This window comes from Lepidochelys kempii, chromosome 5 (genome assembly GCF_965140265.1).
Source record: "Lepidochelys kempii isolate rLepKem1 chromosome 5, rLepKem1.hap2, whole genome shotgun sequence".
NCBI lineage: Eukaryota > Metazoa > Chordata > Testudines > Cheloniidae > Lepidochelys > Lepidochelys kempii.
In genome coordinates, this window is record NC_133260.1 from 62,754,321 (window position 1) to 62,780,672 (window position 26,352).

Below are 26,352 nucleotides of genomic sequence, written 5' to 3' on the forward strand. Positions count from 1 at the left end.
CTCTGGGTTTGCCAGCCACACCACTCCCTCCTCCCGGGAGTAACTATAGGCTACCTGCCTCTATATCCCCAAACATACCTCTGTTCTCCCAGGGAGTGACCACAGGGTACTTCCTATAGCCCCTCGCTGTTTTCAGCTCCTGGGCTTATACTGACACCTTCTGTTCCAGTCCAGCTGAGCCGCATCCAATCAATCCCTGCTGCCTGGATCCTCCTCCAGGTGCAGCCTGAGCAATTAATTGGCCCAGCTAGCCACTTTCAAGGCTCTCCACAGCCTAAATCTCCCTCCTTTTCTGCTTAATTCGCTGATTAGGCCCACCTGGCCTAATTCAGCTCTCTCAGGGCCGATGTGGGGAGTACACCCCATCACTGTGCCATATTCACTGAGAACAACTGAACAGGTTACATCTAAAATGGACTTAAAATTTAAGCCTGGCCAGAGAGTGAAGTGGAAAATGAGATATTGGGGCCAAAAAAGGCAAAGAAGCCAATAAGTAAACATCCCTTCCTTGATATTGCAGCCCGAGTAACGTTGAGTTACTCAGACAAGTCCAAGGGTGAGTCAGAAATACAATTAAGGCTGCAGGAATTCCAGGATCAAATGACTGCAGAATCTGCTGTAGCATCAGCCCTCTGATGCCAAATCATGATTTACTACCTAATCTTCCTTTTTTAAAAGAGAAAATGTCTTGCTGTTATGGTTGTAGTGAAAATGTTCCAAATGTGAACTCAGTATAAAAAGAATCAGTGTTTCTTCCTGAGCTTGTACGTGGCCTGAACCAAAAGCTCTGAAAAATGTGAAGTGCTCCATTTCATCACACCAAGGTGTTTACATTGAAACCTAATGATGCCAATTTGAAAATCAAAAGCTTCAGCTTCCCAATGAGCTCCCAGCTAGTTCTACAGTGCAGTTATGTATGTTCAAAGCCAAAAATCTGCAGCACATTAAAAATGTAGGGCACCATAATATTGAATTTAATATCCAGTTAAATAATACAAGCAATACAGTAAAGACTGCACTGTTCCTATTTCATTCCTAAAACACACTCTTTTGAAAATGTAGAATCTGCAACTGACTTAGAATTTCTAGCCTTCTGCACAGGAGTGCTGTACAATACAGAGATTTAAATACAACCTCCACAGTAACAATCAGCTGTACTTTCAAACTGTAACAAAAAGCCTTGAACACATTGATTTTATCCAGTTAGGGTTGATGTTCACAAAAAACCAGGCTCAACTCCCTCAGCAGAAGACAGATAATGTGTGTATGGAAGGAGATTTGGGGGAACACATTTAATGATCCCTTCCCCATACACGTACATTTTGGGTGTATCCCAAAGACTGTTTCCTTACCCATCCAGCATCCTGACTCCAGTGTAGAGATGGAATATTGGAGGACAGGATCTAACCATGTTTGGGGAAAGGGTCCCCCAAATGTGTTTTGCAGGCCCAACAAAAAATGTTAAGGAAGACATTTCTTGTTAACCCTTTCAGCTTCCTTTATGCTAATTGCTGCTCAGTTTGGAGCAGTGGTGTGCCTACCAGCTATTATAAGTGGAATGACTTTGCTGTGTCCCCCATCAGCACAACTTGGAGTGGATGGACATTGTACCATGTGGTCCCTGCAACCTCTCTGTGCCCAAATAGAACGAGGTAGGGCCAAGCGGATGTCACAGTCATTGCTCAAGCCTTGCTCGTTGCTGATGTCCACCTGTTCAGCCTTAGCCTCCATTATGAAGAAAATAGCACTGGGAGGAAGCCACTAATCCTTTTCCCTACTACTTTCTCTCTCCCCTGCCCTCCACTCAAACCAGCTTGGGGAAACCTATTCCATCACCCAATCCTATACACACAAATTAAAGGACACAATCGTCAGCAGAGACCGATCCACCTTAAGAACCAGACAGGTCCCGTGCTTTAATCTATAATCTACCGCCAAAAAGGGGGGATGCCTGCTCCTCACCCATCCAAGCAATCATCTCCACAATCATAGGCCACCAGGATGCCTATTTGCCATTACTGGTGCCACCAAAGCCTGCAGGACAGCCTGCCTGTCTCTGCTGTTGCTAAAACCAACCCCTAGGTAAGGGAGCCTCCTAGAGGACTTTCTGAGGGTGGGTGGCAAGCATATGGGCCAAGGGAAATGAGGGGAAGGGTGTATGTATTTGGGTGGCAGACGAATATGGAATTTTTGGAGTGGAGGCGAGAGAGAGATGGTGATGGGATTTATTTTTATCCACGAAATGTGTGGTCACTTTTCATTAAAGCAGGACGTTTTTCAGGGAACCCTTTGATATTTTGCTTGCATCTTGTTCATCAATGAGATGTTTCTACTTAATATTTAATTAACTGTTTCTTTGTCAAAAATACATGGAGAACCATTCTGGAAACTGCATACTATCTGGCTTCTATTGGCCTGAGTAGCTGCTGTCTTTCTGGGCAGGCCAATTGCCTAGAGCGAAGAGACTTTTTGTTGTTGCCTTTTACCTCATTCAGTAAGGACCATGACAAGGTTTAAGGACTTAGCTAATAGGAATGAATTACTCTTGACAATCTTTTTATCTTATAGTAATGGAAATTGCCTTAAGAATATGGACAAGGGAGATTCTGAAGGACACTGTGCCAGTCCTTGCAAGAACCCTTGTCTAGCTAGTTGTGTGGAGAGCTACTATGAGATCACTAGAAAAAGCCAGCCAGAAATGAAGGATTGGGCTGAGGGCCATGGAACTACTGTTGGCTGCTGTCCTTACTCTGTTGGAGCTCAGAAGACTGAGAGAGAGAGGTGCATATAGACAGTTTTGGTGTATTTAGGGTACTTCAGCTGAGAACTGTATTGGGAACCAGGAGATCTTCTGTTTGACTGGTCATGAGCAGTTGGAAGCTAGTGAAGGAGAATATTTGTTAAAATGAGCCACCACGTATGGGGGAAGAGAGAGAACACAGATTTATACTGCGTCATGCTCATCAGAGTGGGCTATGCTCAGTGTGTGGTGCTCAACATAGAAGCACCCAGCAAACCCACAACACAGAGATCCCATTCTTCCTTTTCTGGACTGAAAACCAAGCTACCGGAGGCTTCTTGGGTAGGCAAGCAAGCCATGCCAGCAGCCACAGCCAGCCAAATAGCAGCTGTTTCTGGTTATCTGACACTTCATGTAGCTCAGAGAGCTTTTTTGTTTCCTTTCTGCTTTTTTCCCCCTTATTATCTTGATCTGATTTTTGTAGGCCGGGGATGTGCACAGCCTATGACTCAGGACTGACATATAGTAGCTAGTAGAGATGGACTTTCCCCATATTGGGTGTTACTCATGTTTATATCATAGCGTTGTGTGATGCCTTCATTAACTTGTGCTTTGGTGACAGAAATGTCAACAGAAAAAAATTTACTGACAAGTAACTAGTACTTACTGACTGAATAATTATTTTGTTTACTCTCACCGATGTGGGTAGGTAGAATACTGCCCTCCCTCACATATAAATATAATGTCAAAACAGCACTTGTCCCAAACCAGCAAGTAAGAGAAGGGCTCTTAATTTCTTAAAATAGTGTGTATAGTTCTTAGTCTTTTCTCTCAAGTTCACTCTGGGGATATACTCTGACCCATGTGGGTTTTTAAAGTCTGCTTTTTTTAAAGTATGAATATGTGACAAAAACAGCAATGACAATATGTTAAAAGAAGACTCATTATGTATAGTAAAATACCATTGTATGGGAGAGAACACACTAATGTCTGTCTGACTCTCCCTGTGAAATACACAGCAAGTAGTAGGACTTTGACACAAGTCATCCTGTCAAAACTACCAATACTTGTTACACAATATATAACCTGTGCAACTCTCTGTTGCTGGATATTATTGGACATTCAAACTGGTTTTATGTACAGAAGAAATGTTGGTGAGAACACCAGTGTTACCTGGTATACTTTCCACAAAATGCCAAAGAATCTATGTTCCAGAGACCAGGCAAAAGAGATCTTAGTTTAACATCTAACATAATAAATGAACCTTGAACAGTGCAAGACTTATAATGCTCCACTGTCAGCATAGGCTGAGAGTCTAAGAACAGAAGCTGAGACCACAGCTTGTCAGTTTCTGGTTCAGGTTTAAGTGTTTCCAGAATCATGTTAACCTGCATAGAAAGCATGGGTACTTTTATTTTCACATCATGCACGTCTCTTCATGCTTTTGAAAAACTCTCGTCACACACGGAATCATTAATAAGATGGTTTCATTCTGGTGACATGCAAACTACAAGTCCCACAATGCTCTGCAGCTGGGGAGTAGTGCAGAAATGCTTTCAGCCTTCACATGGAGGTAACTGGGAAACGAAGAAATAAACACACTTGCCATGAAGTGCAAGTATCTGTTTTTGCAAAAGTAAAAGAAATCTTCTTTGACAGGGGCCTGTACCAGGAAAGTTCTTTCAGTGTAATAAACTCCTTTTTGAATGGGTATGCATGAAAAAGAAAATTAATGGAAAGAAACCAGGGCTTCTGTACAGCTTATTCTTCAGAAAATGTTTAGGTAGGTAATTCAGGAGTGTTCTCCTCTTTTTTTTTCCCTTTGTACAATAGAAGCTATTATTAATATATCACTAACTTTATCAGCATTTTATTAGACTAAAGTTTGACTAAACAAGTTTTGAAACCATTTTGGTAAATACTGCAAATATCAGTGCAATATACTTTGAATCACTATCCTAACCACAGCTCTGTTCAGAGGTTTATACTGTTTTTCAAATGTATAAAATAATTCTGTGCCCCCCTTGGAGTAAAGTCTTACTTTTATTTCTTTTTGTAAAGGGTGGGGTCTCTAAAATCCTACAACTGTGAGCAATGTGGGAATGATTTTGTCAGTCGCACTGCCTTGAGGTATCATTTCCGAGCAAAACATCTTGGAAAAGTTCACTGTGAAAAATGTGGTAGGGAAGTTTTGAGAAAAACACTTCAGGACCATGAAGCGGTAAGGCTGTTTGAGAGCTCTGATTCTGTCTCTTTTCTCACAACTGGGATTTTATTGGTTCCCAGTCTCTGCTCTTCCTTTTGTATGTTTAGTATGTTTTTACTTTTCTTTCAATAGAGACATTTACACTGGAACAGAAAGGACATCTTGTCATTGAAAAATGGCTTATATATGCATAGTAAATATATATATCTGATCGTCTGACTGCAGTATTGGTGGAAATCCTGCCCTAGCATGTGGATAGATAAAATAACCCAATAGATTTTATTATCTCTAATTTCTGTGCTCAGTGCGTTTCAAGTATGGTCTGTCTGTAGGTGTTTCACACCCAGTGTAAAAGCAACAGCCATTTAGTTTGTTACAGTGCCACCCCTGCCAAGGAAACCTTGATTAGCTTTATATAAAACTATAAAGAAAATCAAAGGAACCTCTGTGGATTGACTGAAGTCCTGTCCAGCTCAGACATAGCATGGAAGAGAATGAGCTCTGGTGCTTATGGAAGCTCCCACTGCAAACACTAAAGTATGGATTTTATCAGAAGACATTTCTTAAAAAATAATTCCTTTAGGTGGTTTTCTCTTAATCTCATGAATACTTTTCTTATTTGGACTGTCAAGTTCCTATAAGTGGAAGGAAATGTGGCACTGTGCTGTGGTCCAATTGACTACTGCTTGCCACCATGGAGGTGACTTTATTTCACTGCTGCTATATTTACAAAAGTCACCAATGAAAAGTCCACATCCCCTGCAGATACCACATAGTTACCACTGTTCTTTCCTATTCTAAGTATAGTGTCTCAAATAATTCCTATATACATTTTATTTTAAATCATGGCAAGCTTCAAGGTGGATGTCTAAAAATGGAATTATTGGAGCTGTTGCTATTTTTTTTTATTATATATGCTTTATGAATATGGCCCACTGTCTTTTCCCATATAGTGTGTTTTAAAAATGTTGAAGTTTGTCTTGAAATGAGCTCCTGGAGGTACTTCCAATTCACTGTATTAGCCAGCCTCTTTTTTCCATATCCAACTTACTCCTATGTATGATGTGCCCCATCTTCCCTTTAACAGGCCAACCATGAAAGGATGACTGCTGAAAAACAAGGGTGTTTCTGGGACATGCCTCCAAAGAGGGAAGCAAAATTTGTGGCCATGGAAATGTCTACCTCCTGTAGGATGTGCCCCAGGCAATTTGGAACAATCCACAGCAGGGAACACCATGAGAAACAAGATCATCACTTCACAGCCAGCAAAAGAGGTACCGCCGCTGCTTGGAACAGACGGGAAGTTTTGCTAGAGTGCTCTGGCCATTAGGGAGGGAGCATCAAGGGCTAACTAACATAAGTGTCAAATGCTTTCACTGGTGAGATCACTCCCAAGATGGTTAATTTTCCTTGACCATTTGACTCTTATCCAGCAAAACTCTTCCTGAAAGAGCACCGAGTTGTGTGGGGTGCTGATTGTTCTCAATGCCCACTGTAGTTGATAGGAGTTGAGGGTATGTAGCACTGTGCAGGATGGGACACTCACACTGGTAACTCTAGTTACTGGTAACCAACTAGTTACAACTAGTGTGTCTGGTGAGGACTTGTGGTGGCGGTGGTTACAATGAATCTCCTCATTTTGCAGTTATGAAGTGTAATACCTCCTTGCTTTGAGACTGTCTACAGGGCTGGGCATTAACATTTTTGGTATAAATAAATAGATATGGCACAATGTTCCGCTAGTAAATGAATCTACATCAGAAGCTACAGAACAAAAAGCGTATTGAAAATAGACATCATCATTAGTTTGTGTTCACTGTCACGACCTTGTCTTACCCAACCCTCCCTTAGCCATCAGGCTTGTTATTTTAAATGTTGGAGAGGGATATGGATAAGAAATAGCTTGTGCTATTGTCCTCATCCACATTTTGTACTTCTCTGGCAATGAAGCTCCCTTGGAATTTTCTTAGTGCTTGATCAGTTTGTAGACATTCTTCACACACGTGGAAAGTGTGTGGGTTTGTTTTTTTTTATTAGAGGCCTTTAGGAAAGGCACCCTACAGCCAAACACATTTTTTGGCATATAAGCTGCAGTTCTATTAAATAAATAACAACCACACAGTAACCAAACATAAAAGTGGAATGTGTAATTCTTACAGTAACGGGCCAGCTGCCACAGAAACAAGCTGCTGTTTGATCCAATCAGTGTTTGCTGACCCAAAGGTTATAAAATCATTGCCTCAAGCCATCTGAAAACCATCTGGCCCACTAAGATGTGGGTGATAGACATGACCATAAAACCAAAACCTCGAGTCCCATAAAGAAGATTGGAGCAGCCCCTAGGCTGAACTCCCAGCAGTCTCCTCCAGTAGATATGACTATCTTTATGGCTGTCCCCTTGTTGCAACAATTTAGTCTTGGAGAGGACTATTTCTCGCTCCAAAAGCTCTCAGCCAAAACTGGCCTGACTTTTCCTACCTGTAAAAACTACACTACCATCAGATGCTGCTAGCAGCTGCTTGCTTGGCATCCCACCAAGCCAACCACTCACAAATACCTCTCCTGTCATAATCGAATGCCCGGGATAAAAATGCCATAACTGATGTCCAACAAATGCCCTTTGCAGGCCTAGGCAAGCACATGATACACCAGTGCTCAAAGCCTTTCTCATTTCTCAGTCTACATTTTCACGAGCCTGTTTACCACAATAGCCAAGGAAACTCCTTTCCATATCTGGGCTATGTCATTTTGTAACCAGCACCATAAGGCTCAGGAAGGCACAACCGCTCTGCACACAAGACCTAACAATCTAGCTAATCTTTGTAAATAGTTTAGGGTGACTTTAACGAACTATTAGCCTTCCTATCTGTTCCCTTCATTGATCAACCTTCACGGCTGGGAAGTGAGACACTCTAGTCTCTACTGATTACTGTGCCCAGGTGTGTAATATATTATTTGGTTCCTCTGTTTTCTCCTATGCCAGTAGAATCCCAAGAGACTCTGTGGTGGAACAAATTGTTTAAATCAAGGCTTTCCAATGCCTGAATCTGCTAAGGCTGAGAAACAAAACATTGTCCAGGTCGTGTGCCATGCACAATAGGTCACATCCATGTCTTTCCATTCTAACAAGATGCTAAATAGTTCAAAGGAAAATGACAATCACCTGGGCATGGCCTTATCAGAATGCTGAAAGCCCCATCAAATCAAAAGCATTAGAGTGAACCAGCAATAAATAAAAAGCTGCCTTCATACCACAGGCAGGGGGCATGTGATTAAAAGATGGTTACTTTACTGAGCAATTCTGCAACTCAATGAGATTGTTATTCAAACCCTTCCATGTATAGGCCAAATGATGAATCAGTCCAGACTTTCTTGGCACCACCGCCAGTTATGAAATCTTCAAATTGTTAAAGGGCCCCGTCAGAAGTCCTGTCACTAGAACAGATCTCACTTCACCAGCTTTCTTTTCCCTTACAAATTCTGGAAGAGTAGATAACTTCAAATTATCTGACAGAATCCTTTACCCATGATGAGGCATTCTAAAGCTCCTTTTTAAAACCCCCACCACAGAATTCCACCTACCGTCTGATCGTGCAACCCTGTAATAACACCAGTAGGGAAAGCAAATTAACATGAGCATGGGATCCTTTGTCCTTAAAGAATCCTGTTTTAGGGCCTCCTGGTGGTTGGCCAACCTTCCCATTTTTCTTGCCCTTGCTAGGACCTGTGTCCTTCCAATAAGAACTTCTCCCACATGCCCTCACTGCACTTGGAGAATTTGTGCAAGAATCTCCATAGCTGTTTTCAGCAGGTGCCTCTCCAAGAGGGCCAATAAAACTCTTTGCCTCTCCCAATGTGTTCCTAGCCTCCTGGTACTGGGAGGACACTGTCTGTAATCTGCTACGGAATAGGCCAGAAAGAGATCCATATAAACCCACAGCTGGATATAGTGGGTGTGGAAGAAGATTTTAACTGTGGTATTTGGGGTAAACTTGAGAAGGGGAAGCAGATAATCTGGGAATGAGGAATTTGTAATAGTTAAGATGAGAGAGAGAGAGAGAGAGGGGAGAGAGAAAAGGTGTGTGCTCGGGTTTTAGCAGTGAAGATTAAAAGGAAGAGGCAGATTTAGAGACAGTGTAGTGGAAAAATGTCAGGTTTTGAGGTATTATACTAATGATTTTTTACTTTACACAACATCACTTGTGGGTCCTTGGGCATTGAGTACTAGCTATCTGCCACAGCTGATTAAAAGAAAGCAAGGAATTTATAGCATTATTATTATATTACAATCATATCTGTTCTGGAGATGAATTTTACTCAGTTTGAAATGACCACGAAATGAGAGCTTCTTAAGTCCTTTTCAAGCAAATTAGTGATCAGACTTTAATTTACTTTCTCTGCAGCTCAAATGGCCACTGGATTGTCACCTGGTAATATCTTGGATTATAAAAATCCAACAGAACTAAAGAGATTTGTAGAAGAAAAGCTTTGACCCATTCCAGGCCCTGCAAGCATTGCCTGTGCAACAGAAATAGAGGCAGTTATTAATTTGCTCAAGGAATGCTTTCCATTACCAGTAGCTCGGCTCATTAAGGTAAACATGATTTCCTCTTTTTATTGCGGTTCAACAAAATAGCATTTCCTTCACTTGGCAAGGTGTTGCAGTCCGTATGTATCTGTACCACACGCTCCTCTTGTGTCCCAAGAGTCCAGAAGGAGTGATCTCATAAACAGTGAATTTCCTTTTGGTTTAGATTCAAGTTTGACCCTTAGCATTATTTGGATCCACCATATTTTCTGAGGATTTAATCCTTTTAAAAGACTAGCATTTAGTTTCTTGCATCTAAATATGAGTTGAGCCTATGGTAATAATCTTTCCTCTACCTGTAATTGCTCTTTTAGACCAATTATACTAATTGTGTAAATCTGGATTTACACAATTTTTTAAGGCAAATTACTGGCTCATTTAGTTCTCCAGAGGTCCTAAAGTGACATCCCTAGAGACTGAATATTCTCACAGGACTGATGTAGTACAGTATCAACTTCCCCGTAACACCTTGTCATTGTACATCAACTTTATTCTGAAGGAACCATTTTTAGGGGTGAGACGGCAATTCGACTTCCATACCCATTCCATATGAAGCCTGTTTACCAAGAAATTAGTGGTGCATTTCTGTTGCAGACAACTGTCTGCTAAGAACTGGCCTGAGATTTCTAACTGATTATAAACACCCCTACCTGTAGTGTGGCCATTGCATTATTGTAAGAATGCTCTCAGTACCAAATACATGAGGATGTACTCATTAGCATGAGTAGGGGTTGCCTAGTTGGGCCCTATGCTCTTACTACAGTGACTGTAGCAAGCAGAGCTCTAGATGTGTATTGATAGATATGCTCTAGTTTAAAATGTACTTAACAAAATAAAGAGAATGCGTTTGGCACCCAACATTGGGATGCGATTTTTATTAGGTTAGAATCTGTTAGTTACTAATAAGTACTTCTGCATTAGAAAATAAACTCTTTTTTGACACCAAATTTCAAAAAGGCTCTCACTGCCTTTCTCCTCTGCCTCCCCCCAAACCTCCTCAACATGGTTGACTACAATTTGAATACTTGCATAAACCATATTCAACACCCAGTGAAGAAAACTTGATTTGCCCTTGTGATTTGGGTGTTGAACCCAATTCCATTCCTATAGTATATACCACCAATGATACTGTGAATCCTGTTACTAGTATAGGGCCTGATCCAAAGTCCATTTGAAAGACCCAGGGTTCAGGCCCACCTTGTGTCTCACCTTAGTATCATGTAAACTATAAATTACTTGCAAGTAGGTAGACAAGACAGTCTAAGACATTACAGAAGGCCTGCTTTACCAACATTGCAAAAATGTCCTGTTTACAGAAAAAAATCAAGCGCTAATCATCTTTCTGGCCTATCTTACATAACAGGGAGGCTCATATATAAAAGGAACTGATACACAAGGTTGTTCTGATGTTGATATAGTGCTATTTAGTGAAGCCTTTGAAAATCTAGAAGACTGCAAAAAGAAACTGCCAGAAGTTATAAATGATCTTGGAAAAAGACTGAAGAAATCTTCATGGGCCAGCAGGTTTGGATCATGATGGTTGTATGTATTTTCTATGTTTAGTTAGTATTAGAGCTTTTACTTGCTCCAGATGTTACACAGGCATCTGAAGATGTGATCCCCCCCTAGACTGCCGACTTCACAGAGCACAGCAAAATCAGAAAATAAAATGGATAAAATCAAACTAGAAAACTGGACACAAAATGGTGTGTGTACCAATACAGACATTGATAAAATTGCCATTAGAGATTTATAAGGTAGATCACACCGTCTTGTCAAGCCTTAATGATTCATCATTTTCTCCCACTTTGCACCTTCACCCTCTAGTTTCTATAGCATGAATGAGAGCAACTGAATGGGACTCCGTACAGACCATTCATCTATAATGTGAAGTACTGTGCTCCTCCCTCACTTCAGTGAGCTTGTCTAGAGACGAAACATGCCCTATCCACAGTGCAAACAAATACTAAGTATCTCACTGCTTTGGCTAACCATGACACATGGTGATCCATGGTGTGTGTGTGTGTGTGGGGGGGGGATACATGGAGACAGCAAACCTGGGTTTCAGGGGACGTTGTCTGCTGCGCAGGAGCAGGGTGTATTTTATACTCCCTGGCTGTGGGATTTTGAGGTTGTGGAAAGAGATGCGGCGATATTGCCAGTGATTAATTGTTTTAGTATGAAAGCCAAAGAGTGTCCCCTAAATATTTTTTCTCTAGTGGAGATCCCATCCAACCCAAAATGCACATGGGTTTTGTTTCCCATAAGAAGCCTCATAAAACACATTTGGGATCCTGTTTTAGATAGACCTGTTTTTATATTTAATCTTAATCCAACCTAGTGTCACTCCAGAAACTGCATCTAAATACTCCCTCTAGGGAGGAGGCACTGAGATTGTGGTGGGACAAGTTAGAGGGGAGAACTGAGGTCTATGAGTTACGGAGGACTGGGTGACGGGATGAGCAATAAAATATAGAGGTTTTTCGCTCTAGGTCAGGGATTTGAATCCATCCAAACAGAAGGGACATGAAGTTGTTAACATGGCTATGTGGCAACCTATGTGAAATACGTTTTGTGGTCCTTTCCAGATTCCAGTGGAGAGGTGCTCGCATCCCAAGAATGACCATGACAATAGAGAGTTATTGGCAGTCTTGAATGAGAGGTCAAGGCTTGAATTGCCATGGAAACAGGCCATTTTGCCAAAAGAGGCAGCCCCTCCAGTTCTGAGCTGAGGCACACTGCTGAGCAAAGTGTGGAAGCTTCCACCGCTACTTCCCGTGTTGTGCCTGTTCAGTGAACAAAGGGATGTGTGGCGTCCCTGGGGTCTGTAATCTGGTATCTTTCATACTCCATGTTTTAGAGACCGTCCACGATGTCAATGTGGGCAGCCACAAAGCATGACCCACGCTGTTGAGGACGGCAAAATGACTCAACTTCCTGGAGGTCTTTGAGCCTTGAGCATCATTGATAAGAAAGCGGTGCCTGGCTTGACCAGACTGCATACGCCAAATGATAGTTCCATACTGCATGAGCATTAATTTGTACACACTCATAATACATTTATATAAATAAACCCATGGCCTATGCCTTTTAAGTGGAAATTAATTTTAAAAACTAGAGAGGATATTAAGACACATTTTGTAGGCTCTTAAAAATATCTCCAGTTTGCATCGCTAGGTGTGGTGAAATATGTCTTGTGTGTGTTTGTTCAGTATCATTCATTTTCATAGCCCTTCAGTTGTCCTTTCTAGCTGTGAATAAGTCTACACTGGGAGTGCTTTGCTATACCAGTATACTGCACTTGCAAAATATTCCTAGTGTGGATGCAGCTTATAGTGGCAATACTGCACTTTTGCCACAGTTCCCACTGACTTCAGCTATATCTGGGAGTGCTCAGCACTCTGCAAATCAAACGTCCGGGCCTCAAGTCAAGCACTCAGAAAAGGAGGAATAGACAATTTGTGATCACCTGTGAAAAGCTGATTAAGTGACTTGCCTAGCAATACATAAGGACTCTGGGGCAGAGACAGGGATAGAATGCAGTTCTCTAGGGCAGAATTCAGCTTGTGGAAAATTAGTATATGATAATGTAATTAAAGACTGTATCATACTGCATACTCTCAGGGGGAGCACAGGCAACCTTAATTCTGACATTTCTGAACTTTGCACTGCTTGACTTCGTAATTGAATGATGATCTTTTATCATAGTTGTTGTGTATAATTACTTAGTATTTTTCTTCAGTTTTCTTTTTTAAAACTTTTTAATGTGGCATCTTATTGACATCAGCAGGGTTGGAACGTTTAGCTCAACTACACCGACCTCTGCCACGTTGACTAACAGAGTAACTGGTGGCAGTAATAGGTTAATAGCCTCTGTGTGGAGTAGTATGAGAGGGGGCTGGGACACACATACTTTGCCAGTGGGTTTCACAGATATTTGCTGACTGCAGAGGAGTGGTGAGACTCAGGAAACTTGGGTTCCATTGTTCTCAAATAGACACCGGGGGTGGGGGGTGGGGGGTTCGTTCTCTAATAGTCACAGACTGTCTGTTCTTCCCCAAAACTGGACCTATGAAGGTACGTGTGGTGATCTCTAGGTTTTTTGTATGTAGCTGTCTGTACGGTTCCACTGTTGAAGTTGATCATGGTGTCCAGGAAGTGGAGACTGATATAGGAGTGTTCCAGAGGGAGTTTTAATGGACAGGTGGTGTAGTCTGTCTGTCTTGGCATTTCCTCTTATTTTTACCACCCAGCAGCAAAAAGGAAGAATATGACAAAGCCACTTACACTGCCAGCTAGTTTGAGAAATTGACCTTCATTTCCTATTAACGTGAGGTTTTGCATCTTATACATGTCAGTATATGTATTGCTATGAGATATTTATAAATTACTAGCTTTATAAAAGAAATATGAAGGGCCAGACTGGCCACTGGTGTAAACAAGCATGAGTTTTCTGACTTTAGTGGTGTTTAATTCATTTACACTGGTGGTTAATTTGGCCCTGAGACTTCCGTGTGGCCTTTTGCAAATATCATACAGGCTGATATTTATTTTTATTTCTGAGGGAGGAGACTTTCCAGCCACCTTCCTCCATCCTTACTACACAGTAGAAAGGATTTAAACCTTTGAACCCTTCCTTCCCCCAGTATTACTGTTCAGTAATATTTTTTATCTAATGCTTGTTTTAGGATAATGATGGAGAAAAGGACCCATTTATCCTTACGGTTTCATTTCAAGTGCTATAAGAATCACCATGGTCACTCATTTGATATCATGCCTTGCTATGACATGCTGGGGCCTGCACCATCAAGAGGTAGGGGATGAATGTTTTCCTTTGGGGAGAAACTTTCTTTATCAGGGAATGATCACTCATGACCATTTATACCCATCATATAGCTCTATAAATTGCATAATGTTTCAGCTCTGCCTTGTGACATCTAGGCTATAGATCTATTTTAGTGTTGACAGTTATAGTAGTCTCCGTAGACTGTACTGTGAGAGAATTTGGGGGAAATGGCACTTTTGCCTCACTACTTGCTAATGATTGTGATGCTTTTAAACTCCAAGCACTTTCCCATACATACATACACAAACACACTCTCTCTCTTTATGCAGGAACCATCAAACACCTGTAAACTAGGTATTCAGATGCAATGTCTAATTTGTGCAGTTCTTACTGTACTGAGTTAATAGATTCCATTCCATAATGTATTTCTAGATATACTTCATATCTCTTCTTAACAACTTTAGATGTACGAGAATCATTGGATCTTCATTTGGCATAAAGGGCTTGATTTTCAAAAGTGACATAGCCATTGTGGGTATGTCTACACTGCAGTTGGGAGCTGTGAGCTAGCTTACTACTAATAGGAATGAAGCTATAACAGCACAAGCTTGCCATTTGGCATCCTGGGTGGGCTTGTGATCTGGTCCCATTTTTCTGCTGCCTGTGTGCTATGGCTTCTCTGCTATTTTTAATGAGCTAGTTTGAACAAAGCTAAGGAGGGTTTGCCTACACATGCTGCAATCACACCTCCAACTGCAGTGTACACATACCCTGTGTGTGCAATATCTGCAGTTGCACGCATAAATCAGGTACGTATATAGGTCACTGATTCAGAGCAATCTGGATCGTTTGGTAAACTGTGGGCAGACAAACAATACGTGTTTTCATATGACCAAATGTAAATGTATACATCTGGTAACAAAGAATATACGCCACACTTACAGAATGAGGGACTCTATCCCTGGAAGCAGTGGCTCTGAAAAAGATTTGGGGGTGGGGGCGAATAATGGGCTGAACAGTTTGATGCTGTTGCCAAAAGAGTTAACGCTATCCTGAAATGCATAAACAGGGGAGTCTTGCATAGGAATAGAAAATTATTTTACCACTACATTTAGCACTGGTGTGATGGCCACTGGAATACTGCTTCCAGTTCTGGTGCCTACAATTCAAGAAGGATGTTGATAAATTGGAGACAGTTCAGAGAAGAGCCAAGAGAATGATTAAAGGATTGGAAAGCATGCCTTATAGTGACAGACTCAGAACTCAATTTGTTTAGCTTAATAAAGGGTCAGTTAAGGGGTGACTTAATTACAGTCTGTAAGTATCTACATGGGGAACAAATATTTAGTAAAGGGCTCTTCAGTCTAGCAGAGAAAGGTGTAACACAGTCCAACGGCTGGAAGTTGAAGCTAGAAAAATTCAAACTGGAAATAAGGTGTAAATTTTAACAATCAGAGTAATTAAGCATGGGAACAATTTACCAAAGGCAGTGGTGGAATTTCTATCACTGCCAATTTCTGAATCAAGATTGGATATTTTTCTAAGAGAGATGCACTAGGAATTATTTTGGGGAAGTTCTGTGGCCTGTGTTGTACAGGAAGTCAGATTAGAAGATCACAATGTTCCCTTCTGGCCTGGGAATCTTTGAATCTATGAAAAACATGCAAATAAATAATTAGTCACAACTAACTGTTGACATAGTTGATGTTCATGTAGTCTGAATAACTGTATGCACATCGTGCAAATTTTTTTTGTACATTCAATAATGTATATTTTTTAAAAATTGGCCCCAATTTTTAACTTTAAAAATCATTATTATAATTTGCCTTTTTCCACACAGATAGTGGAACAAACTAAAATAATGATGCCCAAATCAGAAACTTTCCTAATAGGGGAGCATTATTTTAATCGTGTGTGTATGCATATGCAGAATGTATAACCGCTATCAACCAGAAAATATCTATATCTATATATCAATCTATATTAGGAGAGGGGGAGGAAGAAACCCACACAACCCACTACCAGTTTTTTGGATAATCTCTTGCATAGAAGATTAAATCTCTTTGTGAAACAAAATATTCTCCTAATAACATTACTGGATCTTGCATGTTTTTGTGTGCCACCAAACCTGGAATGAATTTAGTCTGGACATAAAGTGGGCTTGTTAATGTTATGGACTTGTGCAATATTTAACAGGATTTTATAGCTGTTATGAAACCTCACTATTTAAAACAAAAAAGTAAAATATTAGGGAATGCAGTCTTAGCCTTTTCTTGGTGTTAACAGGTTTAAAACAGAGCTTTTACCACAAGATCTATCTCTGTAATGACACTGATGAAATCCAGCTGTACTCAATGTCCTTGCTGCAGTACCAGGTTGAGTTTATCAAGGCATCTACCATGGTGGTGAAGGACCTGATTCGTTTGGTTAAGCACTGGTTCAGGACTTCATTTGCTAAACCAACAGCACAAAATAAGTATGTAACTAACACTTGAGCCTCTTTTCCTTTTAACATCCTTATGTTTTTGAAGACTGAACAGTGAGTACTGTATAATGGATTTTACATAATGTGTGTATTATGCTTCTCCGCTACATCTTACTGGCTGTTTTATAACTGAACTAGAATGTGATCCAATTAGACAGTGCCCTCGAGCAAGAAGATGGAGAGGCGCACAGCTGTGCTAGTGCGATTAATATATTGGCATGGCATTCTCTTTTTCCAATTAAAGTGACTCACTGTTGATTGGCATAAAGGACCCTCCACCTTTCCGGCTGACAAGACAGCTTCTGCAAATGCATGACTTGGTGGACTTTTCAAACCTTTCCAAACCAAATAGAGTAGAAATCTGGCACACACTGTTTAAACGGTGTGTAGCAAATCAGCTGAGTAAGCAGAGCCTTTTACAATAAGTAACTTCTGCTTATTTATGAATTACTGTTCTGAACAATTAACCTAGTCTGTAGGTGGAACATACATTCTGGAGACTAAAGTGAAGGAAGAATGGTTTTGGAGATAACACACTTGATCGGAACTCAGGAGATCTCTGTTCCATCTTCAGTTCTGCTTTAGTGTTCCTGTGTGACCTGGGGCAAGTCAGTTAATCTTTCTGTGCTTCAGTTCCTGGAATGCGTTGCCTAGGGAGGTGGTGGAATCTCCTTCCTTAGAAGTTTTTAAGGTCAGGCTTGACAAAGCCCTGGCTGGGATGATTTAATTGGGGATTGGTCCTGCTTTTGAGCAGGGGGTTGGACTAGATGACCTCCTGAGGTCCCTTCCAACCCTGATATTCTATGATTCTATGATTCCTGTCTATGAAATAGGGCTATAATAATAATAATACTTCCTTAGGTCACAGCGATCTTGTGAGGATAAATTCATTAATGTTTGTGACACACCAGATACTACTGCAGTGGAAGCCATAAAAGAAACAAAAAGTGTGTTTGTTGCACTCTGCCCACTGTGACCTTCATGTGGTTGTCTGTCTTCTCTGTTTAGATTATCGCTGCTGTCTCATCTGTTCAGGAAGGACAAGCACTAATGGCCATTTAAACTATTTAAGAAACTACTTTTGTGACTCACTATATAATAAACACTATCTGGATAGAAACCCTATCTGTAGCATGTGATTTCTAGAATACCATATGTTTTTCTTGCTCTACCCCCTTTCAGAGCAGTTAGATGTAGGCATACGTGCCTCTATGTATCACTTTTTTTAAAAGTAACAGCAACATGGTCTACTAACTGCTTCTGTCTTCCTCTTCTGAACTGTGTGATCCCCTCTTACTATATATCCCCCGGCTTCTGACTCATTCAGATGATGAACTGAAAAATCCGTGCAACCATAATTTCTTCCAACAAAATGCCCAAGGCAGGTATACCATGAAGGGTTACACCAAACATGTTTGTTTGACAGCTAGAAAGTCTCTGATGTGCAGTGACCTAGACAAACTTGGGCACAGGACTAAATATTTTTTTATCAAATTCAGCATAAATTTATTTTCTAAGCAACTAATCCAAATTTAGCAGGTAACTAGCAGATAACTGCTATTAATATTGATCCTCACAGACACATGATTGATTGGTAAAATAAGAAGCTCCTGTACTTAAAAAAAACAAAAACAAAACAAAAACACCTTTCACGCTCAGAGTGAACCTGAATCTAGAAATGGGCTTGATATACAAAGTTTGGATCTGGATTCAAACTGTCCTAACATGTGGGTGGTTTGGATCTGGGTTTTGGTGTCTGGCTATCTAAATCTGAAACAAAACTACTGCGGGACTTTAAAAAGTTGGTCACTTTACATTTTCTTTTGTTCACTTCTGCCTTTGCAATTACAAACTGTGTCTGACAGATTTTTTCACATTCCATTTCTGACGTGAACACAATCATCCTCACTTCTTGGGATGATTGTTCACTCTAATCCTGAACTCCAAATCTGCTGACTCATCACTGATGTCAGCTCTTTCCTCTTTAGCTCTTTTCCTCTTTCAGATGGGCCAGATTCACGTCAGGATCTGGAAAAACAGCACCAGCAGCCAACAGTTTGCCAAGGGGGGAGGAGGGCTCCAATGGCCCTACAGCCAGCCTGCTTTTTGCATAAAAAATAGCCAGCGCTGCCCATAGTAGTAGTGTGACTTGGGGTGATTGGTGCATTTCCCTATTAGCCTCCTCTGGCAGGGCTCTGATGAAGTCCCCTGTGGAAACTAAAGCTCCCTTCTCCAAGGGAACGAAATATGCTTTACCTCTCTGCCCGTTGGGAAGGGCATTTAGCATCTTCCTGCAGTACTGGAGGTGCATCTGGTCTCAAGTGGTGCTGAGGGTAAGTTTTGTATGCCGAGTAAAGCTGATGTGTAAGTGAAAGATTCTGTGCATCTTGCTGGGTGGCTGAGGAAGTGACAGTGGTGTCATGATATGAAAAAAGTCATGAATTACACTGATGCTGTTTGCTTTACCTCCTTGCACTAGCTGAGGGATAGAGTAGATGAGCTACTAGATTATAGACATGGCAAAGACCTATGTGTCAAGACTGGCCAATGAAAGAATGACCCCTCCTTGACATTGAGAGGAAAAGATTGTTTTGCTAGTGACTGATTCTTCATTGCACCAAACCACTCCTGCCTCTTGGGCTGATTGCAATTCCCCTCATGTCTGCAAGAGGTAGAAGCTCTTTTCATTTATCATAGATATTCAGTCAGTGTTGGGAATACATTTCACCTAATATGTTTGCTGCAATAAATGTCACACTTTTATTGAGATGAGTCAGTTTAAGAGCAATATATACACAATCATATCTTGATTGCTGTGTGTACTCTGATTCAGATGTGCCAGCTAATATTTTCTCTTGTGAAGAATGTGAAAAAAAATCCTGTATGAAAGGCCAGACCAACATCCATTCTTTTGGGAAATTATTCCTTTCAATAGGAAGTATACAGTGCTTTGCTCTTTTAGTACTTCATCTGAAGCCCATACAAGCCAGTGGGGACTCTGTCCATTGATTTCTCTGGGTTTTGGGTTAAGCCCACAAGATATGTCCACATTGCAATATAAGACCAGGGTTATTAGAACTCGAGTTAGCAGACCCTAGATATGTTTACCTTGGGCTAGAGCGTCTACACTCATTTGTAATCTCAGGTTAGGAATTGTTGAAAACTGGGTCCTAAACTGAGTCCAACCACCCATATCCCAGACTCCCTAACACCTTCCCAAAATGTGGCTGCCCTAGCCCTTTGTTTCTGATGCAGTGAGGGAAAACTTGACTGTTCAGAGGACAAAGAAAATCAGCCCATGGGATTGTGGAATACTTTTGGTGGACTTCCAGAGCATGAGTCCAGTGGAGCTGTGTCTACATTGCAAAAACAATAAGGCTTGAACCTTGAGTCCTGGGTTGGCTCAGACTCGGGGGTCCTGGAATCCTGGGTCCAAACCCTGGGTTGGGATGATTTACATGTAGGCAGAAGTGGAGTTAAGCTTGAGCCTGAATTTGAACCCTGGGCTTAAATTGCAGGGTAGATATACCCTTAAATTATACCAAGACTTCTTGGGTATGTCTACATTGCAATAAAACACCTTCAGCAGGGCTAAGGCTGTGGGGCTGATTAGTGTCAATGTTTGGGATCAGGCTGATGCCTGGGCTCTTGTACCCTCCCCCCTTGTGGGGTCCCAGAGTCTGGGAGCCAGCCTGAGCTTGAATGTCTGCACTACAACTGTATAGCCTCATAGCCAGAGCCCTGTGAGCCTGAGTCAGCTGACTTGGGACAGTTGCAGGTGGTTTATTGAAGTGTAGATGTTCCCTCTGAGTCTAATTTTTGTACCAGTGAAGTCAAATGGGAGTTTTGCCCTCCACTTCAATAGGAGCAGAATCGAGGCCTTAAACTGAAGCCATCTCACTTTTGGTGGTGTATGGTCTGTCTCTTTTCTTCTCCTCACCCAATGTTACAATGTAATCGGAATAAATTCTTTACAATGTAAAGAATAAATGGACACAACATTCAAAAACCGGTAGGAGAACACTTCAACCTCTCTGGCCACTCAGTAACAGATTTAAAGGTGGCAATTTTGCAACAGAAGAGCTTCAAAAACAGACTCCAACGAGAAACTGCTGAGCTTGAATTAATATGCAAACTAGATACCATTAACTTGGGTTTGAATAGAGACTGGGAGTGGCTGGGTCATTACACATATTGAATCTATTTCCCCATGTTAAGTATCCTCACACCTTCTTGTCAGCTGTCTAAATGGGCTATCTTGATTATCACTACAAAAGTTTTTTTTCTCCTGCTGATAATAGCTCAACTTAATTAATTAGCCTCTTACAGTTGGTATGGCTACTTCTACTTTTCATGTTCTGCGTGTGTGTATGTGTGTATTTATTTTTATATATATATATATATATTTGTGTATGTGTAGGTATATATTTATATATGTGTGTGTGTGTGTATGTGTGTATGTATATATATATATATAATCTCTTCTTACTCTATGTTCCATTCTATGCATCCGATGAAATGGGCTGTAGCCCATGAAAGCTTATGCTCAAATAAAACTGTTAGTCTCTAAGGTGCCACAAGTACTCCTGTTCTTTTTAATGTAATCAGAGGCATTTCTGATGGTCGTAAATGGTTCCAGTTCTTTCTTTACCATATTGTTTTAGCTATTAGGCCATGGAGCTAGTGATTTGGCTTGTGACTTCTGGCATCCATGGGGCTCAGCTCGCACAGCAGAATGTATGGCATATTTTTTTATGCATTCGGTACCTGATCTGGTCACATTTGTAATTTAATCACAAAGCTGCTCTCTCCTTTTTACTGATCAATTTTCTTTATTATGCAGAATAAAATAAACTTTTCAGTGCCCCCATTGAGGGGCCTGACTGGGGACAACAGCATAATGATTGCAATGGATAACAAACAACATGAAAGTGCAAAGCTAACTTTTGTTGCTTGTTAGTGTTTGTTTTGACTTGCATTTTGTTTGTAAGAGTTTCCTGTGTAGACTTTGATGTGCTAAGCCTGTGTTCTATGAATTTAGGTTTCGCAGGCTTCCTTCTTCCTATGCTGTAGAGCTCATCACAATCTCCATCTGGCAGCTGGCAGGGAAGCCAGTCTTTTTCAGTCTGGTTCAGGGAATGAGAGCTATCCTAAAGCTTCTGGTTAGATACCCAGAAATGTGCATTGTTTGGCACAAACACTACAGCCCAAACTCTACAATTTTCAAAAAGGTGATCCAGAAGAAAACCAGGTAACTATATGACAAAATACCTACTGTCATCTTAATGTAAATATACCCACCAGACAGGCATAGCTGCAGCAGCTGAATTCTGCTTATGTCCTCAATAGTTCATGGGGAAAAGGAACTTAACTCATGGGAGGCAATGCAACTTTCCATTAAGAGATTACTAACATGCTTTAAAGAGACACACAATGTCTCCATAGTTTGTATCAAAACCTATTTACAGAGGGGCACTCCCTTTACTATTCTAGCAAGAGACTGTACACAGAAAGTGAAATTTACTCCAGTGCATATCACCTGCACAAGCGGCTAAACATTAAAGGGAAAATCTTCTGTAACTGGTTGATGGGCAGATGCATGTGAAGGAAGAAAAATGCTTCCATCTGCCCCATAGGCTATGTGGCATGAGGTCCTCCGCTGCTCCAATTGTCAGGAGAAGGGTCCCTTCTGGAAGACCTCCAAAGACATATAAACAGGCTTGAAATGATTCTGTTTTTATCAGTAAATGTTAGTAAATGTCAATTTTGCTATACGCACATAAACTGATAAAAAATTCCACTAATGATGATAAAAAATTACAGATAGACAAAGAACATGCTGCTTGAGAACTTATTAGTTTGATTTAAGAATATTTACTTTGCACGTTTTGACATGTAAAGTTGACAATTTGTGTTTTAACTGTTAAACTGTCCTTAAATAATTATCTGAACTCCTCCCCATAATTTCATCAAACTATGAAATTGAAATTAATGATAATCTGTAGAAATGCTTAAATAAACATAGACTGTCAAAATTATAAACAGAATTGAATTCTGCCAGGCCTATGTATAAGACAGGGCATTACTGTGATATCTAGAAAACATGATCCAAATTATGGAATTTACGAATGCTACTGTCAATTTCTGGCAAGCTAGAAGAGATCAACAGTCCTGCCACACTGAAGCTGCTTTTTGTATTTACTTTTAGTTACTGTGTGTGAAGTACCTAGCACAATAGGGTCCTGGTCCATGACTGGGGTCCTAGGTGCTACCATAACACACACAAATAATAGTGGTAATAACTTTTTAAAAAAATCCTAGGAAATTCCATGCAAAAAATGTATTAAGAGAACATGGAGATTCCATGATTAAATAAGTAAATCAGGAAATGACACAGTTTAAGATTTCATTGTTCTGTGATTGTACAGCTCCAGGGCATCCTGCTTAGGGCTTCTAAGTGCTCAAGCAACAAATAACAATTATGTACTGCTTGCATGTATGTTAATTTAATACATGTATTTAATGCATGTATGTCAATTTAATACATGTTATAGAGTACATTTTTATACAGCCTTAGATATATGTTGTGTAGCATCTAACTGTAGTTTTAACTTCTATACTTGCACTAACAGTACTTCCATATGATACCATCTCTCTGAATTGACTTGATAAACTTTTTTTATATGTTGAGTTCTCGTCTCTCAAAGGTATGTATTTTAATAGTTTTGTTAGCATCCGTGTGAATGTTCCTTTCAACCAATATTACAGTCTTCCAGAGGTGCAGTTCCAAGCATTAAGCAGTCAACTATGTGGCAAATAAAGGCAGTCTATAAATATGGCAGCAAATTTTCCACCATTACTCTCTATTATATATGTTATTTGTAGTATCGCTCGTAGGTACAGTTACTAAGTATCTTTCATATAAATGACTTGCATGGGCTCTGCTTGATTGGAACACAAGATGCCACGTGGGTCTAACTCTGTAGAAAAGTTGTATGGTGATATCTTGTATCATTTTTACAATGTGATCATGTAATTAATGAGACTGTATTGTCATGTATATACACAAGAGGCAGAATTAAGGATGCTCATTCAAATGTAACTTGGCATTTTCTGTCTTTTTGTATTCTGTGCAATCTTACTACTTCTTTAATATAAGGAGAATAGATTGTTTTAAACGGTAATATCAAGTTCAGGTGAATAATCCTGCATCAATAGTTCTACTGTTTGACATATTTAAAACTTTAAAGAAATAATCATGGAATAAGAGTACCTAGGGGTTGCATACATTTCCCCATGAGTCTGTCCCTTTAAATTAGTAAGTAACATGACCAGAGAAAACAGATGCTGCTATATGATTCTAAAAGCAGAAGGGATTGAAGAGTGAAAAGGTCAAACTCCTCCCAGCTTTTAGCCTCGTGTCCTGTGTATTATCAAGTTCCCCCCTTTCTTTGCTTTCTTATGTCGCAAAGACAATCAGCACATCTGTTGCAGGGGCTTAATTTATTACTTCAGAGAAGGAGGAGTAAGAAAGAAGTGGTACAAGGTGTTAAGGACAATATTACAGTAGTGATAGACTATATAAAGCAAAACGTAATGTCTGTCTACTTTCAAGCACTATATATGTCTTCAGTTATCTTGACTTTCTGACATTTTTGAAACATCAGCTTTTTTCATCTTATCACAAAGTGCTGGTTTCCAATGCTATTGGAATAGCTTTTGGTTGGTTACCCACTTACATCAGAGCTGCAGTTTGGGTCTTAGTAAATTGCTAGATCTCACCTCTTGGTATTGATCATATTGATTCTTATTTTTCTCTCAGGCCATTTGTTTTGGATCCTGCAAACCCAACATTTAATGTGTGTGAGAACAGCAATGCTTGGGATGAAGTGGCTCATGTGGCGAGACGGAGCCTCCTTAAGCCTCTTTTTAATGGTGTGCAAGCAAAGGAGCCCTGGCTTTTTACAAATGGCTGGTAAAAAACCAACCAGGCTAACGCTTTCTCTGAAGTCCTGTCAAATAGGTTTGCCAAGGCATATGAGACAAGTCTGCCACGAGGAATATTCCACTATAAAGAAATGTAAATAAAAAACAGTGGAGTGTGTGTTGTTTTCTCTCTAATCTACTTAACAATTCTTTGTCATTACTTCTGAATGAACCAGACACAATCCACTCGAGTCACAGGATTAAATCGTCTGCTACATTTTTATCCCTGTGTGAGGGACAAAGCTGAAAGAGATGCTTCCTTATATTTGTAAAGAGTTCAAACACCAGACCAAAGAGGGCAACATTTCATAGCTCCTACAACTTCCTTCCTTCACAGCTCACTAGGGAAGCACTGGAATTCCATAAAACTTTTGAGCATTGTTTACTTAAAAAAGGCCCATATAAAGAACTCACTTCTTACACAGTAAGATGACTATAACTCCATAATATCTGGCAAATCACTAGGTTGCAATAGATAAATGCTGGAAGGCTCTACACTAGGCTGTCTCACAATACATCGTTTATTTCCAGAAATTATGGCTGATATATCTTCTGAGTATAAGATGAAGGGGAGGTTGGAAAGATAATGAAGAGTGGAGATAATTTATGTATCCAGACTCTACCCATTGTATGGTCTACGGAGGCCCTAACCATTTTAGTCTGTAATGACAGACTTTTATATACAGTTGCAACATAAGTAATTGGGGCTACAGCACAGAGACCCCACCTGAAGGGGAGTTGGAAAGACTGCATTATTTGCTGGAATGATGGTTTTGCAGTGGTGGCTACTAACAACAGGAGAAACAGCATGAAATATGGGCCCTGATCCTACAAGGTGCTTAAGCATCATCAGCACCTCCCAGGGGTCAGGCTAGCGGTGAGGAAGAAACACAACTGAAACAGAACAGGAGGGAAATAAAAGTGGGAAAGTAGTCAGCATCAAAAAAATTTTTTTTTCTTGAGTAGCATGCTGTGTTAGTCTTAAGGTAGTTTATATGGTTAAATTACTTCACACTAGCACAGCAGATCATCTGGGATCCAGGATTTGGTGTCTAGTAATTTTTAATTTGGCTTTACTTTGATTCATCTATGGGCAGATAACAGCTTACATAATTGAAAGAAAGGTATGAAAAATTAAATTGTGTTGAAAAAATGGTCAAATTATTAGTCAATTTTAAGTGTCCAGTAGGACTGTTTATTTCTTCATCCAAATAAACAAATATAAAAATCAAGTTATTCCAATACTTTACCATTTACAAGCAGTTGTTTAAATACTTTTTGATGCTGAAATTATACCTTGATAGATAGGGACCAAATAGGTAGATAAACAATTGTTGTCAAATGCAAAATAGAGCATGTACTGTTTACTGATGCTGTATAAAATGTATCGTGCTCCACGAATCATTATGTTTTGAAAAGATCCTGAATGAAAGCTATTTTTTCCAAAGTGGTCCAAGCAAACTATTAGATGTTAGTGCTTTGTTAATTACAGTTGAATTTGTTCTGACAGTGTGAACACCACAGTGTCTCTCTCATGCTGAGAAAATAAAAATTCATAGTG

At 40.2% G+C, this 26,352-nt stretch overlaps 1 protein-coding gene across 1 annotated transcript; it reads left to right on the forward strand.

The window, feature by feature from the left end:
• Positions 1-2,590: 2,590 nt before the first annotated feature.
• LOC140911940 (2'-5'-oligoadenylate synthase 1A-like) lies at positions 2,591-24,909 on the forward strand. The gene is made up of 8 exons (XM_073346101.1): positions 2,591-2,781; positions 4,802-4,961; positions 6,034-6,220; positions 10,953-11,058; positions 14,223-14,347; positions 16,607-16,796; positions 21,847-22,056; positions 24,628-24,909. The coding sequence occupies exons 1-8, from the start codon at positions 2,591-2,593 to the stop codon at positions 24,782-24,784; spliced, it is 1,326 nt and encodes a 441-aa protein (XP_073202202.1). The 3' UTR covers positions 24,785-24,909.
• The last annotated feature ends 1,443 nt before the right edge of the window (positions 24,910-26,352 follow it).